This window comes from Ambystoma mexicanum, chromosome 7p (assembly GCF_040938575.1).
Source record: "Ambystoma mexicanum isolate Mex_15411 chromosome 7p, UKY_AmexF1_1, whole genome shotgun sequence".
NCBI classification, from domain to species: domain Eukaryota; kingdom Metazoa; phylum Chordata; class Amphibia; order Caudata; family Ambystomatidae; genus Ambystoma; species Ambystoma mexicanum.
In genome coordinates, this window is record NC_090939.1 from 721,599,658 (window position 1) to 721,616,348 (window position 16,691).

Genomic DNA, 16,691 nt, shown 5'->3' on the forward strand with positions numbered 1-16,691 from the left:
CACTGCATTTTCCTCTCCCTTCACACCTCTTTTTCGCAATCACCAGTTTACTCCGGGATTGGAACAGAATGCATTTAAGAAATTAGAGGAAGCGGGATGTCTGAAGATGGGAGACATGGTAGATGGTCAGGGGATTAGAACATTTCAACAAAGCAAGCAAGCGTTTTTGTTGAATGAAAAATATTAAGGTATGTTCAACTACGACATTGGATAATGGTCAACAAGCACTTCATAATAAGGGATATATCCCCATTTGAAAAATATATTACTACAAATTCGGGTAATAGACATATGGTTGGGGCCTTGTACAAGATAATCGGAGAGAATTTGAGTCAAGTGGAATGGGGATACATTATAGAGACCCAGTGGTTGGTGGTCTGGAAGGGAATCCCGTAATTGATCCGGGCAATTCAGATACGGGAAATTTGGGTTAAAGTAATGGTACAATGGCACCTCACGCTGGAGAAATTGCACAAGTTTTATAAGAATGTTTCAGGTGAATGTTGGAGGGGATGCAAAGAAATAGAATATGGGTCCATATACGATGGGATCACCCGAAAATTTAGGTTTTGGGGGTAAATGTCAACAATGCAATGTATGAGATTTTCAGTCTCCAGATACGAAGAGGCATGGGGGAGTCGATGTTGGTCTTGGGAGATGTTTTGTAGGTATTAACCAAAAGGAAGCAAAGGAAAGCATATATGATACTGACAGTTGCCGCCGTGTCACTCATAGCGCAAAAATGGAAACGATTTATAGCCCCAACAGAACAAGAATGGCTAATGAAAATTTGGCATTATCTTTCACTGGAATGGTTTACTTATGTATTACAAGAGGAGCAAAAGAAATGTAAGAATGATTGGGAGTTTGTGCTGGACTTTTTGCATAAAGACTTTCGGGAGAACTGGTGCCCGCAAAGAATACGGATCTTGGATTTATTCAATTAAAGTATACTTATCTGGATTGTAAAGGAATGTTAGTAACAAAGGGGTAGCTGCCCGGGGGGTGGGGGGGATTTTGGGGGAAGGGAGTTGGGGAGGGGTGATTTTGTATGTTATAATAATGAAAATATTAATAAAAACAACATTTAAAAAAAATAATTTCCTGGGTTAGCATCTCTATCAGTTTGGCCTGAGTCTCTTTGGCTGCCCATAAAGATATGGTGTTTTTAATCCGCTCTTCTAATTCTAAAGGTGTTTCTCCCAGATTTAGTTGGATACTTCTTAGCTTTTGTCTATAGAAGATGCTAGTCTGACCTACCCTTTTCAGGAGTCCCTCTTTAATATATACAAAGGTGGCATCTGCTGGGAGATTAAGTAACTGATAGAAAGTTTGCAATTCCCCCTTCAATAGTGGTGCTGAATAACAGATTTTTAGGTTCTCAGCCCATCCAAACTGCTCTGCTAGTCGAACAAAATTCAGGAAAAAAAATCCACAAATCTTCTCCATCTTGATAGGGTTGTAGTATTCCTTGAGGTAATAGGGGTTTTGTTTGTAATGCAACTAATTGCTCTAAGCTTGATTGGAGACAGGTTTCTGCTTGTATCTGATGGGCGGCCAACTGTGCTAGCACATCTTCAATTGAGGCCATATTCCCAGGAGGCGTGAGGGTTCTTTCTGACTCGCCCCCAGATCCTGAAAAGAAGATGGTCTTGTTTCCCCCAAAGGAGGTTTAAAAAAAACTTGAGTCCCTCAGTGATTGATTCCGATTGAGGTGAGGATCCCGGAGTACCGGGGTTTACACCAGACATGCCAGAATCAGGGGGTGTTTCAGCATTAAAGAGAAATGTTTCCATAAAGGGGAACTCAATGCCCCCAGCCTAATAAAGACCTGAGATGGTCTTATTTTTAGGACTAGCCGATCCCACTGTTGGATATGGTAATGAGAGAGAGGTAGCGTGTGCAGTAAAACCTGAGACTGAAAAAATAGGTCTTGCTGAATGACAGGTGTATGTATTTGGGAAAACAGACCTTTTATATTATACATACGGTCATTACTGTCTATTTCAATAATTTGTTTTTCTCCTTCGGGCGGTATAACAATAATCAACCTTGTTTTCCACTTTTGTAGCGGTAGTGGGGTCTGAGGATTGGTTACTACGTTTTTGAAATTTTAGGGTTCACCAACTTGTTTCAATTGAGTCGTATCCCACGCCTGACACCATATCTGAGGGAGGCATGGTATCACAAGTAGACACTTACACAATAGCTGCAAGTTTCAAAACCTTTATTGATGGTATAAAAGGGGTTGAAAAACTCCTATCTTGCCCTACAATTAAGATGGGAGTATTCTCGACCATCAACCAAAAAGAAAATACAGTCCCAGCCAGTCCTTAGTCCACATAAAAGGGCCTATACTAATAAACCTAACGCCTGCCCTCTGTCTAATACAATAAATGTGTAAAGGGAATGTGTAATGCAGAAAGGAAAATCGGTGTCCAAAAGAAATGTCAGTATGGCTCAGTAAACTCCATTCCCCACGTTTTGTAGCCTGGGGGAAGGTGGCACACTTCGACCTTGCGACACACTCTGGCTTTGGACACAATGATGCAGTTTGTTTCGTGGAACAGGGCCCACTTGGCCTTCCATGAAAAGTCTTGTAATACAGTTCGACAAAAGTGTGTTTCCTTTTGTGCAGGTTTCCCTCTGCCGGGCTCAAACCTTTCTATCACAACGTGTGGGGGTTCCCTTGCCCAAGTTTCAATCACACCTTCATAGGCTTCCCTCTGTCAGGCTCAAGCCTCCTTTCACTTTTCTTCCGCTGTCGAAGACTCTCAAAACTGCAAGGCTTTTGCTCTTGCCTCGGCATGACCACTTCGACCTCCTTTCCTCAAACGTCACTTTTTCTCTCCTACACCAAGGCCTCTTGGTAAATGTAGTTTCGAGTACAGTGCTTATTTCAAAGTTCAAAGATATCTCTCACATCGAGGTTTCCCTCTGCTGGGATCAAACCTCATGTATCTCAGTTTCTTCCACAGCATTAGACATTTCACAGAAACTTTCGATTGGGCAATCTTCTTTCGCGGGACTACTCTGTTACTTTGTATCTTTAATTTACAGTTCTTTACAATGCTCTGCTTTCGCTCATGTCTTATTGGCACACGTGCAACCTTCATTCATTGGATACTGTTGCCGTCAAGTTTCATTTAACACAGACCGGACTTTCATTGCTTTCATCAACTCACCGGCTGTGTTAATTCATTTTCATCTTTCGCGGCTTTGATCCTGAAGTCATGGCTGATACCACAACGGCTGCTGCACCTCCCCAACTCTGCTGTTCACCCGGAAGGGTGGCTGGCATCCTTGAAACACAAAAGAGGTTTGTCTTTTCTCTCTGGTTGGGCTTCCTTGTGCACCTTTCAAGGCCCTCTGAGGTAACAATCTCTCGCTGGGGTGGCCAAGGTTTCTCTGTACCTCAGTTTCGACCCTTGGCCTGTCGCTCTTCTCCACCGGGTTTGCCGTCGCCCTGGAAGAATGCTCCTTCTCGTGCATTACCTTGCCCAGAGTGTGTCTACGTTTTCCACCTTTTAACCATGTGGGTAGACTTAATAGGTACCAGGTGTATGTGATTAAGATCAAGTGCCTGATCTTATTAGCAATGTATTGCATCGGTGGTACTGCTTTTAGCCTCAGACCTCCTCTTCCTCGGCTCAGTGTTTGTGTAGGAAAGGGGGTGTTCTGGGGAGTTGGAATATCCTATAAAATAGGATGGGACAAGGGTATTTGAAAAGGGGGGATACCATGTCTTGCCTTTGGGCGTTTGTCATGATCTCTGCTTCCAAAAGGTCAGGGTTTTCCCAACTCCCTTGGAAGCAGATCCATAACCCAGGTTCCGAGTGCCAACCAGTCCCAATTGGGACCTTTTGGACCCAGTCCTGGCGCCAGTGGCACCAGGCTCATAAATATGCCCAGTCCCAGCGCTGGAAGCGCCGGGCTCATAATGCTTGGGTGGATTTACCTGCAGCAGACCATGCTGCTTACTTGCCTGCCAGTTGAGCCTCTGATCCTCTTCTGTTTGGAACTACTTTTCCTGTTGGGTGGGGCAGGAGCCACTCCCTAGATTCAGAACACTGGAACTCTTCTGGAAAGCAGGAACTCTTTTCTTACCTAGGCGTGGCCGTGGAAGGAGACACCTAAGCACTACAGGAGGCTATTTAAACCACACCCGATGGATGAATCTTGCTTTGCGTTATTCTGCATCCTCAGCAGCAGAACGCTCATCGTGTCTTCTGCATCTGATCCTGGGCCTAAGGAAAAAGGCTTACCATCCTGAATCCAGTCTTCAGCAACACCTATAAAGACAAGAAAGAACAGGTTAGCATTACGGTCTTCAGTGACAGCTCTTCACTTACCTGGTCCATCGGCTGTCACCAACGCCTCGCGCTGCATTCAGGCATCTGAAAGACAAAGGCTTACCTACTCTTCGTGCGCTCCGGAGGTCTTCACACTGCATTCCGGCCTCTGAAAGACAAAAGCTTACCAACTCTTCGCACGCTCCGGAGGCCTTCGGCGCTGCATCCCACATCTGAAAGACAAAACAAGGTGCGTTTAAAGACATTGGGGAACTTTAATACTCACGTGCCATTACTCCTTTCCACATCTAACCCAGTGGGTATTCCGGCACCCTGCAGCCGCTCCGAACTTGTGCCTGCAAAATAAAAAGACAGTTAAAGCGCATCGTGAAGCAGGCAACAAGCGCTTACTTACGTGCTTCCAGGCGCTTCTATTCATCACACGGGCTCCATCTTCAACTCACTTCAGCCCGTCATCCGCCATCGCCGGAACCCTGCAAAACAAGAGACATCATTACTAAAGACTTTAAAGACATTAGAATTACTCGAAACTTACCGTTCGTGCAGTAAACGACGGACAGCAGTCCTCTGAAGTCAAGAGGCCTGCTCCCCTTATCCAGTGAAGAAACTGGTTACAGCACCCTGCCTCGAGGCAGATGGAGAGCACGGCGTTCACTTACCTAAGGTGAGAGCGTTAACCTTTGGGGTTCTACAGGAGAAGAGAAAGGGAAGAAGAGAGAGACATTCAATAACCCAGTTCATTAATCCCATATTTTCTATCTGCAGACATCTTACCCTTCGAGTCAGACATACAGTGCACAGAGGTCCAGCCCAAAGAGCCAGCCGTGTGTTACACATCACCTTTGAAGATACGGTATACGCCCAGTCAAGACCGGCGCCTCTACGGGAATCAGGTGAGCGTTACAGCGTTCCTCCCCCACTCGCTGAGCACCCCTCACCCAGGTGATCCTCCCACACTTGTCCACCCCCAGGGTCTGTATCCAAAGGCGATGACCTGCCCTGGCCACCTAAGTAAGGGATCCCTGCAGATTAGGCAGTGAAACACCCTCTGGTTTTTCACAGACATAAAACAATTGTCTGAACTACTTTGCTTGTGTTTTGTTTAGGGTAGATGCACTCATTTGTGGTGCAAACTGATGCTCGTGTCAGCATTTGCACATAAGTGTGCACCTAACAGATGTGCCAGAAACATGCACATATCATAAGATGAGCAATACAATTCCCACTTATTTGTGCCTCTTTTGCACAACAATTTGCACACTCTTTTGTGCAATTGCGTGATGGTTTGGTTTAAGGAGTCATGTGTAGTAGACGGCATCATGACCATGAAAGCAAGATTTATCTTAAGTTCACCAAACTACAAGTACGACCATTTGAATTTTTTGCACTTAGTGTACCAAATGGATCCATCTTGTATGATCCTTTGCAAACTAGTTTTTCAAAATCTATTATGATTGAACAGTGTGGTCCTTTTGATCATGACTAATCAACCAACTAGAATGTTTATTACTATTAGGATTCCACATCCAATTGAAAGTTCAAATGACCTCTGGAGAGCTGATTACCATAAGTAAAAGGAATAGGCATGAGCATAACGAGATAATTAAGAGCAAAGCCAAAACTCGGAACCTACCTATAGTAATTGTAATAACGTATGATCTCCCTCCAGCAACTTCTGCACCAGAAGATCATAAAAATGATTCGTCATATTGGTGTTAAGAAGGATGAGTGCCAAGAAATATTGGTGGATGTATGATACATCACCCCATTCAGTGATGTCTCCACAAGTAGTGGTTCCAAAACCTTGAGCCTGTTCCCATTGAATATTGCTGGAATTTGACCAAGCTGCCTGATGTAGACTGACCTTAATTTGTGGGAGAGCACGCAGTCCGCTGTTTTCAGGATATATGAACAATTATTCAGAAGTATAAACCAGGTTAATTAACCTTTCATGTTCCAGTGACTGTGGGGGTGGGGGGCTGGGTAGAAAGGGGAGAAATAAGGGCAGACTCCCGATTTGGGACTATCCAAGATACCTGGGAGCATTATATGTAATAGCTAGAGAGGATTCAAACATCAATTGTTTAAGCCTGAGAATTCTAGGGGTACAAGTCATTTATTTGTTAAACTTTTATTACAGGGAACCTTGACCTTCTGGTGATTCACATACTCTTAGAGGTTTATCATCCTTTCTGGGTAATCTCTCATATATCTAACACAAGAACGAATGACTTGTTAGATTCATAGCAGTTGGTTTTAATTCAATAAACAGTAAAACATTCCAAGATGCCTGAGAATTATATCAAGGTAGATGCTGGTAATTGGCACATGGTGAATGGCATGACAATAATACCTTGGATGAGTGACCACAAACATTCTTTTGCATTATTCTCTGTAGTAGGCACACTCTTCTCCAATTACCCCTAGTACCTACCTTAATCTACATTAATAAAAGTCAAAATGTGTGGGTTTGTGGCTTGGCAAAGTGTTGTTCCTCATACAATTCAACACTGTTTCACCAACATGCACCAACTTGTGCATAGTTACCTGTTAGGACCCTCCAGACATTACTGGCTACATGACATTTAGGCACCCCTTTCCCTGGATTTCAGCACCTTCACACATTAGATGGTTGCCTGAAATCGGGAAAACATCAATGTGGTCATAGAAGGAACGGTCTCGACAAGAGGAACAAAACTCAAGGTCCCAATGGGACCTTGAAAACCACGTTTCAAGGCCCTAGGATGCTCGGTTTCCAGGATATTTGCACTGTAACGTACCACTACATACTGCACCATGCCAGAGTGAGGTGACAGGTGGGGAGAGAGCTCAGAAGGTTCCAGTATCCAGCACCACACCAACTTTCGCCTCCCCAACGTCTGCTCCGGGGTATGTCAGCCAGTCACATGCGCCAACTCTCAGTGCAGTCTACTTCAGGGTGAAAAGCGCATCAAGCGATAAGCGAATCAGAACAGCGACCTACAAGATCATTGATTTTCAACAATTGATGAGAGTTTTATCATGTGTGTCTACAGAACCCGTTCGGAGAACAGGCACTTTTTGCTAGTAATAATAAACGTAGGGTAACATGGTATAATGTCTTAGAAGGCAGAGGTTTGGAGCGTGTCAGTTGGAAGGTATTGCTGCTGATTGAGTTGATATGAAATCCTGTAAATAGTCTTGGAGAATTGCTAACACACTGAGTCATTAGTGAGCCATACTGGTCCTGCATTTTTTCAATCACTATTCCACAAGAGTGCTGTTATATTAACAACGAAACTTGGTATGATACATAATGTAGTAACACCAAAAAGGCACTGGCCAAACTTCTGAGGAGTAAAATAGTATACACCGGAAAAGATAAGTCAAGCCAAAAATAACTGTAAACAGTTGTTATTGAAAAAGAAGCATGATTTTGCATTTGCAAAGTGGGAGCATTGTCACTCTTATATAGACAAACGAAAGTAAAAGGTTTTTGGCAGTTTATTACTTATGGTTTGGAGGTGGCAGGCTCTGTTCCAGTAATAACGGACAGCACTGAGAAACCAGCCTGGTTCAACCATTTCTCTAAACTGTATTGTGCTGGTTTTGAGGACTGTTTTGTGCAGCTGTGAACTTTGGGACCAGATCAGTTACTAGACCACTTGATCTCGGCATCACACTAAGAGGAATAGGAGATGCAATACACTTGCATAATGTGTATAAAATGCTCAATCTTGATGATATCCCCATGGATTTGTCTAAAAATTATCTGAAAGTTTGGGCCCCACTAATGTATTGGAATTTTCTATTGTGAATGGATTATTGGAAAACAGTCAGGTAATTAATTGGCTTATTTCTCTTCAGGACAGTTTGCCAAATGTTGCCTGAATCCATCTGTAGGACTCTGTTAAAGATCGATGGCGACTCACAGTACCCCTGAGGCAGCCTAGTATGTTTCAGTCTTTTTTGGCAAAACGTGAATTAAGTCAAATCTTGTGAGTCCTCGTGCAACGGGATTGAGAAAAAAGTATTGTTCAAATCGATCACCGTAAAATCTCGAGCTTCCACTGGGACACTGCACAATATTGTCACCAGATTAGGGACTAGAGGAGAAACTCAGCATCTACAATCTGGTTAATCAGTCTCATATCCTGAATAAATCTCCACAATCCCCCTTCAGATTTTTTTATCGGATACACTGCGGTATTACACAACGATTCTGATGGTACCAGAATTCCTGGATTCATCAGTGCTGAAATAGTCTGGAATATACCCCCATCAGCTTGTCAAGACATGGGGTACTGTTTTGCTCGAGGTAAAATTGCTCTTGGCTCAAGCTTCATTTTGACCTCTCCTATCCCCTTCAATAAAGCTATGTCATAAGGGCCTGTAGTCCCTAAGGCACTTGGCACCTTTTCCAAATCTTCCTGAATAAATGCTGGTCTTTGCCGCATTATCGCCATTCGCTGTGGGACTTTCCATTTCTCTATCCTTATCCAGTATGTAATGCTCACGAAGAACGCCACTTTGTCATCTGTTTCGGTCCTCCCTGAACATATTGTTATGTCAGTCAATCTGTACCCGTCCTCAAGAGCTATCACTGTTCACCATGATCTACCCTCATTGTCTATCCCTTCAAGCATTGCCATTTCCTTTCGTACTATGGCTGCTTCTAATTCTTTAGGAATAGTCTGTCCACCTTCCTCATCCATAGGTATATGAGGTCTAAACAGAAATTTATCAGGTATTCTCACAATCTTTCCCACCAGGCCAGGTAACCATGTCAATAACATGCTCATTCCATATAGAATATTCTCTGGATCTACCGGGACGCATTGCAGAGCCACTTGCTCTGTGAACGCCAGTATACACTCTTCCATGTTTAAATAGTGTATTGCTGGAGTGGAGCACACTATTCCTTGACCTGTAAATGAAATCATCATATTAAGTTTTGTCATTAAACCTCTTCCCAAATTATTAACCAGTGTCTGTCGTGAATATAACAAGGGAACGGACATGTCACATTCTCCAATGGAGACTGGTACTTTATCAGTAAAAGGAACTTGACTTGTAGCTCCAGAGAACGCTTGAGCATTCATGGCAATACCTGAATTTGGATATTTTCCCTCTCGTATACATGAATGAGTTGCTCCAGTGTCTACAAAAAAAGAAAAGGATTTTCTCCTTATCGTCACATCGACCCTTGGTTCCTCTTGGGCATCTGGTGTCACCGATAGTACTGAGCACATCAAGTGATCCTGGGAGCTGTCCTATTGTGGATACAGGCTCATCCCCGTCCCTGTGAAAGGATTTCCTCCTACCACAGTGACACCTCCTATTCTGGGTGTCAATACTTGTCCTGTGTTTGCATATTGCTGTGTCTGCATAGGGGCTTTTTGAGACTGCCCTTGTGGCGCATTCATTTGTACTTGTCCCTGCTGTGGTACCTGCTGCTGTTTCTGATAAGATGTGTGATCTTGAGCAAAACCTTCTCTGGTCTGTGTGCTATATGGCGGAGGGTAAGCTGTCCCCACTCTTGGAAACTGTCCATTCTGTACATTCCCTTGGCTCCCACATATGTGCACAATATGGGTCCTGTCATTCCACAATTCCAACATACTGGAGGAACTCTCCTATTAATCCCTCCTTGGATATAACCTCCCTGTGCATTCTGGTTCTCATTCTGTGTACCTTGAAATCCACCCTGATTATTTTGAAATCCGCATTCTCTTCCTCTGTAACCCATACCTCTGCCTCGTGGTATGAACCCATATCCACCTTGACCCATCAGGTGCAGATTATTCGCCTACGATGTACCCATTGTTTCCTGCATTCCCAATCCTTCTCTGCTTGTCAATACTGCTCCTTCTATGGCACATTTTGAAAAAACATTCTGAACTAATTTAGCTTACTCTATTTTCCTATTCTCATCCTTCTTCTTGTTCTTTTCTTGTAATAACCGACAATGGTGTACTATCGTCAACTGTATCTCAGCCCATGGCTTCGCTTGCATCCAAACTTGTTTTTTCATCTGCCTCTGTACACGCTCAGGCAAACCCTGACATAAAATGTGGTAAAATAACACCACTGTCTTTTCCCACGGCTCGCGAGTTTCAAGCTGCCATTTCGGTATTGTACGATTTTGCCGACTTTAAAAGCACGACTCCACCAAAAGACCTAAAACAAACATCACGAAAAGTTCGGACTACCAAAAGTCCAAACTTTTCATGGTGTGTGTTTAGGTGTTTCGGTGAGGTCGGACTTGGGGCTAGGGGGTTGTCCCCTGCAACACCACGCTCACTACAGTGAGCAACGGGGGACGTCCCCCCGGGCCCCTGCCAAATGAAGGAAAAAAAACAGGGGCTGCAGGGGTGTCCCCCACAATACCCGCTCACTATGCTATACAGTAAAGTGAGCGGGGTGTAGCGGGGAACACCTCCGCAGCACACCTGAGAAAGAAATAAAAAACAGGGGCTGCAGGGATTTCCCCCACAACACCCCGCTCACTATATTTTACAGTATAGTCAGCGGGGGATGCGGGAGAAACCCCTGCAGCTTCTGAAAAAAGAAAAGGACCCTGCGGCGCCGGTTCACGATCACGGAAGGGAAAGGGAACTGGCAGTGCAGGGACACAGCGTGAAGGAAAGGTAAGTAGGGTTTGATTATGTTGGGGCTGTGGGTGGGGGTGTGTTAAGGGTGTGGGTGGCGGTGTGTCGTGGGTGTGTTGCGGGTATGGGTGGGGGTGTGGGTTTGTAAGGGTTTTAAATGCACGTTTGCATGGGAAATGTGCAAACCATTTGTGGTTCGCACATTTCTCACGAGAACTTTTCCGTCGCTGACTTTTCCGCAATGGAAAAATCATGCAGATCTGCCATTTCTCCTGAATATCCTGAATATAAGCAATAGGGTCATCTTCCTTCATTTTACGTGTGATAATTGCACCCATATCGGATGTGTCAGTATACTGTACCCTGAGTGCCCGACAAACATCCGATCTACAATTATTAAACAGCGCTACATTATGCGCTGTGTTTTGTGCAGTCATACTTGAATATCCCGCTCTCCTCCATATGTCATCAGCCCTCTCCCCAAGAATAGCTTCCAGGAGACCTTTTATGTCCCCAATGGCCAATGTATTTCCTTCTGTCATTTTTTCACATTCGTATATCCATTTCCCAGCACCTGAAGTCAAACTAGGGAGCTTGCATCTTAAGTTATCCTTGTCCATCTGTGGCCATGGAATATATTGTGGTCTTCCTCCCCCTTTTTCTAACAAGGGAAATTGCATAATCCCTGTCCCATAGTCAGATCCCACTATTAATCTATCCATGGCAGGGATAATCATCCCTGTCTGTCTCCTTGTGGGTAATGACCTTAACCTGCTCACATATGGTGGTTACTCTCCCTTCTCACTATCGTCCTCAGGGATGCGCAGGATATGCTATGGGATCTGGTGTTCTATCTTTAGGTTGTTCCAGATCTGACCATCTGAGTTCCTTATACATTTGCAGATTCCTTTCAGGGGCGCACACGCTCCCTCCTTCTGTCCCAAGACCAGACTCTCTTTCCTCATCTGACATGTCCACTCCCCAACTAGTGTGACTATCATCCCCTTAATCCTTATCCAGATTCAGTATGCTTAAAGACAATGCTCAACGTTCATCACTGAACTGGTTTCCCTCCTCACTTCGTGATTGAGGCACCTGGGATCGATCATCTTTCCCTTGAGTTTCCTACTCGCTATTTTGCCTTAATTGTTGATAGACCTTATCGATCCTTTCTCTGATGCTTTCTGCATCAAATCTTTATTCATCTAATGCTACGCTAGATGCTGCTGATATTACTTCCTTTATCAGAAGAATCTCTTCCACTCTATCGCACTGTATTTCTGTGCTCGCCTTCATTTGTTCTTTACGAATTAGACTGGCATCGAGACCTCGCTGTCTCCTTTTCCGTTCAATTTCTTCATCTATTTCTCTTTGGTTTCTCGAATCCCTCTAATTCTTTCTTCCTCTTGCCCTCGTTCTTCTCCTCTCCTTGCCCCTTCCCTTCTTTCCTCTTCTTCCCTTCGTCTCTGTAATGTTTTGTCCCTTAATCTTTGTGCTTCTTCCTCCTCTTTCTTTCTTTCCTGTATATCCCTTTTTTCTATCGTTCTCTATTGTTGTACTTTCTGCTTTTGTTGCGCTCCCTGCTTTTCCTTTTCTGCTCATCTTCTTTCAATCTCTTCTCTCGTTCTTTATCTTTTCTTTCTTGTTCATCCTTATCTTCTCTTTGCCTAACTTCCTCAATACTTTTCCCATCTATCTTAAGTAATATCTGTCCTCCCACCCATTTGTTTTGCACAAACACTATCTCGTCAGCCTTATCCTTCTCGGGTTTCTTCCATGGCAACACCCTTTGCTTCAGTTGAGGTAAGGGAAGCTGAGGGCTCAACGCCTTCCTCTTTATGCTGATTAAGCACCCACTCCTCAAGTGGCGGGTCTTCTCTTTCTTCTTGATACATCTTTCAGAGCTCTAAAATTGCTAATCTTTTCACTAATTTCTTCCCTTGTACGCAGCGTGCAAGTATGTGGTCATGTGTTGCAATACCGCTTTTGACAATGATTCCCCTTGTAGCCACAGCGTGAACATTTTATCTGCCGTGCCGTTTACCCATTCTGCACTATACTGTTTGAGCTTGGGCATATGCTTTGGTAGTGTTTCCAATAGGTGCATGAGAGGAGTATCCCCCATAATGACAAGTCTCAATTGACTGCCAATGCTTACCACACTGTTAAATAAACTTCATACCTTTGCTTAAAACACCACTTTTCAATGTTTATTTTTAAAAACAAATATGAGCAAGCACCATCAATCACTGCTCAAGCCTCTAATTTCAGCAGCCTATCTATTCTCTTGATTGACGTATATATTTTCTTGATTGGCGCCAATCACTTTGCTATACTCAATCACTGTTGCACTTCAATTTTTTTCAATTCTTTCCCAATCTTTATCGCTCTTCAATATTTTTACTCAACAAACAACATTCAGACTAGTGAAACATTACACATTTATAAACACCATGATCACCTTATGTCTCGCCTTTATTTATACCCTATACAGGGTTTGAAACATCACCTTACGTAATCCTGGTTACGCTTTATATATTTGACTCTACTCCCATTGGAGTTTGAGATATCTCCTTCTAACTCCCTTGAGTCAGGGCTTCTAGGCGGTACCCCTTTTTCACAATATTTCCCGTTACTCAAAATTATCACAATCCCGTTTATTTGCCATTCCCCTTAGCCTACTCACCATTCGTTAGTTGACTTGAGGCCTTCGGTATCTACTCCTCCTTCAATCCGACCACTTCGCCTTCCGTCCGCAGAGCGCCCGTGGCAGGGATTCCGTCAAAGTGGGACCTGCCCACCGTCTCAGTTCTTCTTGTAAGTTTATTTCTATCAGCCGCTCTCCACAGGAAACCCAGCGATCTTCCAGCTAATCGCAGAGGATTCCCGATCATCTGAAAATGTGGAGACAAACTGATTTGGATCTTTAAACCATCCTCTGCTACCACGTGAGCTTAGGGCCCTTTAGAAACATGCATGCAATGGATGGGTTCGTAGAATAACTCTGAGTCTAAATAACCGAACCAACTCAGGAAGATGGCAAAGTACTGTTTTCTTATCAATGATCTAAAACAGGGAGTTCTGCATCAACGGACGTTCGCTCAAATTTCTCTCAGTGATCTTTTCACAAAACATAGACTTTATACTAAAAATACATCAGAGGTGATGTCATACTACGTGGCAAATAATGAAAAACCTACTAGGGATTGTGATCGGCTTATGGGGAACATATAAGTATACATTATATAGGAAGTTTGATTGTGAATGGCTGCGCACTGTCAGGTGGACAAGATATGCCTACCTCTAAAACATGTCATCCTTAAAATCATTAAGAACACAGTTTTCAATTGATCTTCAAACTATAAGGTCCTTCGTTATGCGGACCTCTATAATTAGTTGGCACGCTCGTGCCATGTCTTAAACATTTGGTTTACTTAGCAGCATGCAAGCCCAGACCCAGGTGCAAGGCGGTGGGCCTGACTCCATCTCCCCACCCAATTAGCCCAACATCTCTCATCGCCCATGCCTTCTACCAGGAAGATTGTCTTTGAACTTGGCCTTGAAAAGTATCCTTGTCTCTGGGAATACATGGGAGTACAGGCACTCACTATTGTTGTTCTAGGACTCCCAAGTTCAACTCTATGTTCATCCTTGGTTCACGTGACAGGAGACCACGATTTGGTCCACTTTGCAGGCGTTAAATGACTTAAATTAATAAAACGTGGCACTCTTGGTGTTCTTTCTCTGCACCTTAACAAGAGATGCTTCATCCTTAGAACGGTCACTCCTTTCAAGAATAGATAGCCGACCTTGGCTGCTCCAGTTTTGATACCAGGCCAGACAGTCTCACTATGCAGCTCCATGATTTCAGCTTATTCTTGCTGCAACACAATTCTCCCCTTCTTCTTCATGGGTCCTGGCTTACTAAAACTCATGATACCAATGTCCAGCTTCTATACAGTGGTGGCTTTCTATTCACTAGATATGTCGTCTTGTTTTTGATATACAGTGCTTGCCTACTTTAGTGTCCTGTTACTCCTCTTCATTTTGTTTAAGTTGGTGAGATGTTTTTTTCATTATTTATACGTGTTCAGTTTATGTAATGATATTTGTTCTTATATTATGAACTATGCTGTTTATTTAATTTATTGTTTGCTTAGAGTAGTATTTATGAGTATGTAAAACACTTTGTTTGAAGATTTATAATTTATGAAATTTTGATGATGTAGATGTGATAAAAGTCATAATTTTGTTTTCTTTTTATGGCTAAAACACAAAAAAGAAAATTCACTACATATAGCCAGCTTCTATGATGACTTTGTTTACTTTCCCTTTCAGCAACTGTACAATTATTGAACGGTTGATTCTCTGCAGCACTTCGTGCATGTGTAGTAATCTTTTTCATATTTAAAAGTTCACTAGACTCTTTACTACATCATTAGTTTCTATAGGTTCCATACATCATCTTCGGCCAGTATCTTGGGATGTCGCACATGTCTCTTGTGATGTCACTAGCTTCTCTCTTTGCTCTTTTTCATATTCCCTCAGAGAGTTCCTCTGTCAGATTGTCATCTCTTCAGGGATACATTCGATAGGGTTCTCTCAATGGGTATCTTCTTTCGAATATGCGCTGTGTTATTGGCACAATGGCTGGTGTTAAACACGGCATGATCGGAGGCTTCCAACATATAGGAGGTATGGGGCGGGATCTCCTGCAGAGGCATGTAACTGCTCCTCTACACACTCCTTTGCCACTGGAACTTTCCCCTCCCCCTTAAGCATTCTCTAGTGCACCCCCTTCTAAAGAAGCCCTCTGCCAATCCTTCCTCTCCGGCTAACTGTTGCCCGATCTCCATCACTCCTTTCCTGGGCAACCTCTTCCATCTCCCAGCTTAATCTACATACTGAATCTGTGGTTGCCTCCATGACCACCAGTCTGGCTTCAGAGCTGCCAGAAGCATGGAAACTGCTCTCCTGAACACCCGTGAAGACTTGCTCTCCAATCATGACTCTAATTTCCCTTCTGTCCTCATTCTCCTCGATCAATCATCTGCTTTTGACATGGTCAACCATGTCATCCTGCTCAGTCACCTGTGTGACAACCTTTGTATTACTGATCAGGCCCAGGCCTGGTTGACTTCCTTTCTCACCGACCAACCCTCTCAGGTCCCACTGGGGTCTTTCCTCTCTTCTATCTCTATCTCTACTTGTGGTGTTCCCCAGGGGTCTAACCGCTCTCCCCGACCTTTCAACCACTACCTGGCACCTGTGGCCCACCGTATAGCTACGTTTTGCTGCCATTTTCAATGATATGCGGATGACACTCAGCTCTCTTTCATGCTCCCCTCAGACATCACTGTTTCTTCTCTCATACCAAACTGTCTGGCTGCAATTCAGGAATGGTGTGCCGCCAATGATCTCTGCCTTAATGCCAGTAAGGCTGAGATCCTCCTCACAGGGACACCCACTTCCTCCTCTCCTCTCTCACTCTGGCCGCCCACTCTGGGCCCTCTTCCTGTTCCTTCCTGTGAGGCTAAGTACGTTGGAGTCCTCTTCAACTCCACCCTCTCATCCTCTCCCCACATCTCTGATGTCTCTAAGAAGTGAAACTATCAGCTGCACCTCCTCTGGGGTATTCTTACTTTTTCTCAGTTTCCCCCATAAACTCACTGTCTCCAGAGCTCTGGTCCTCTCCAAGCTGGACTATAGCAACAGCCTCTTTCTAAAGCTTCCTGCCTCTACTCTTCGACTGTTACAACTTATCCAGAACAGGACTGCAGGACTTGTC

At 43.8% G+C, this 16,691-nt stretch overlaps 1 protein-coding gene across 5 annotated transcripts in view; it reads right to left on the minus strand.

Moving 5' to 3' along the window:
• The window catches only part of CTPS2 (CTP synthase 2), a 2,467,148-nt gene that overhangs the window by 2,405,662 nt on the left and 44,795 nt on the right, over nucleotides 1-16,691 (minus strand). For 3 of the 5 annotated variants that reach the window (XM_069636799.1, XM_069636802.1, XM_069636797.1), the window contains exon 2: nucleotides 13,590-13,797. The exons of the other annotated variants lie outside the window; for them this stretch is intronic. In XM_069636799.1, the coding sequence (XP_069492900.1) occupies nucleotides 13,590-13,592 (3 nt within the window). In that variant the 5' untranslated portion in view covers nucleotides 13,593-13,797. The remainder of the gene's footprint in view (nucleotides 1-13,589; nucleotides 13,798-16,691) is intronic. 5 annotated transcript variants of the gene reach the window in all.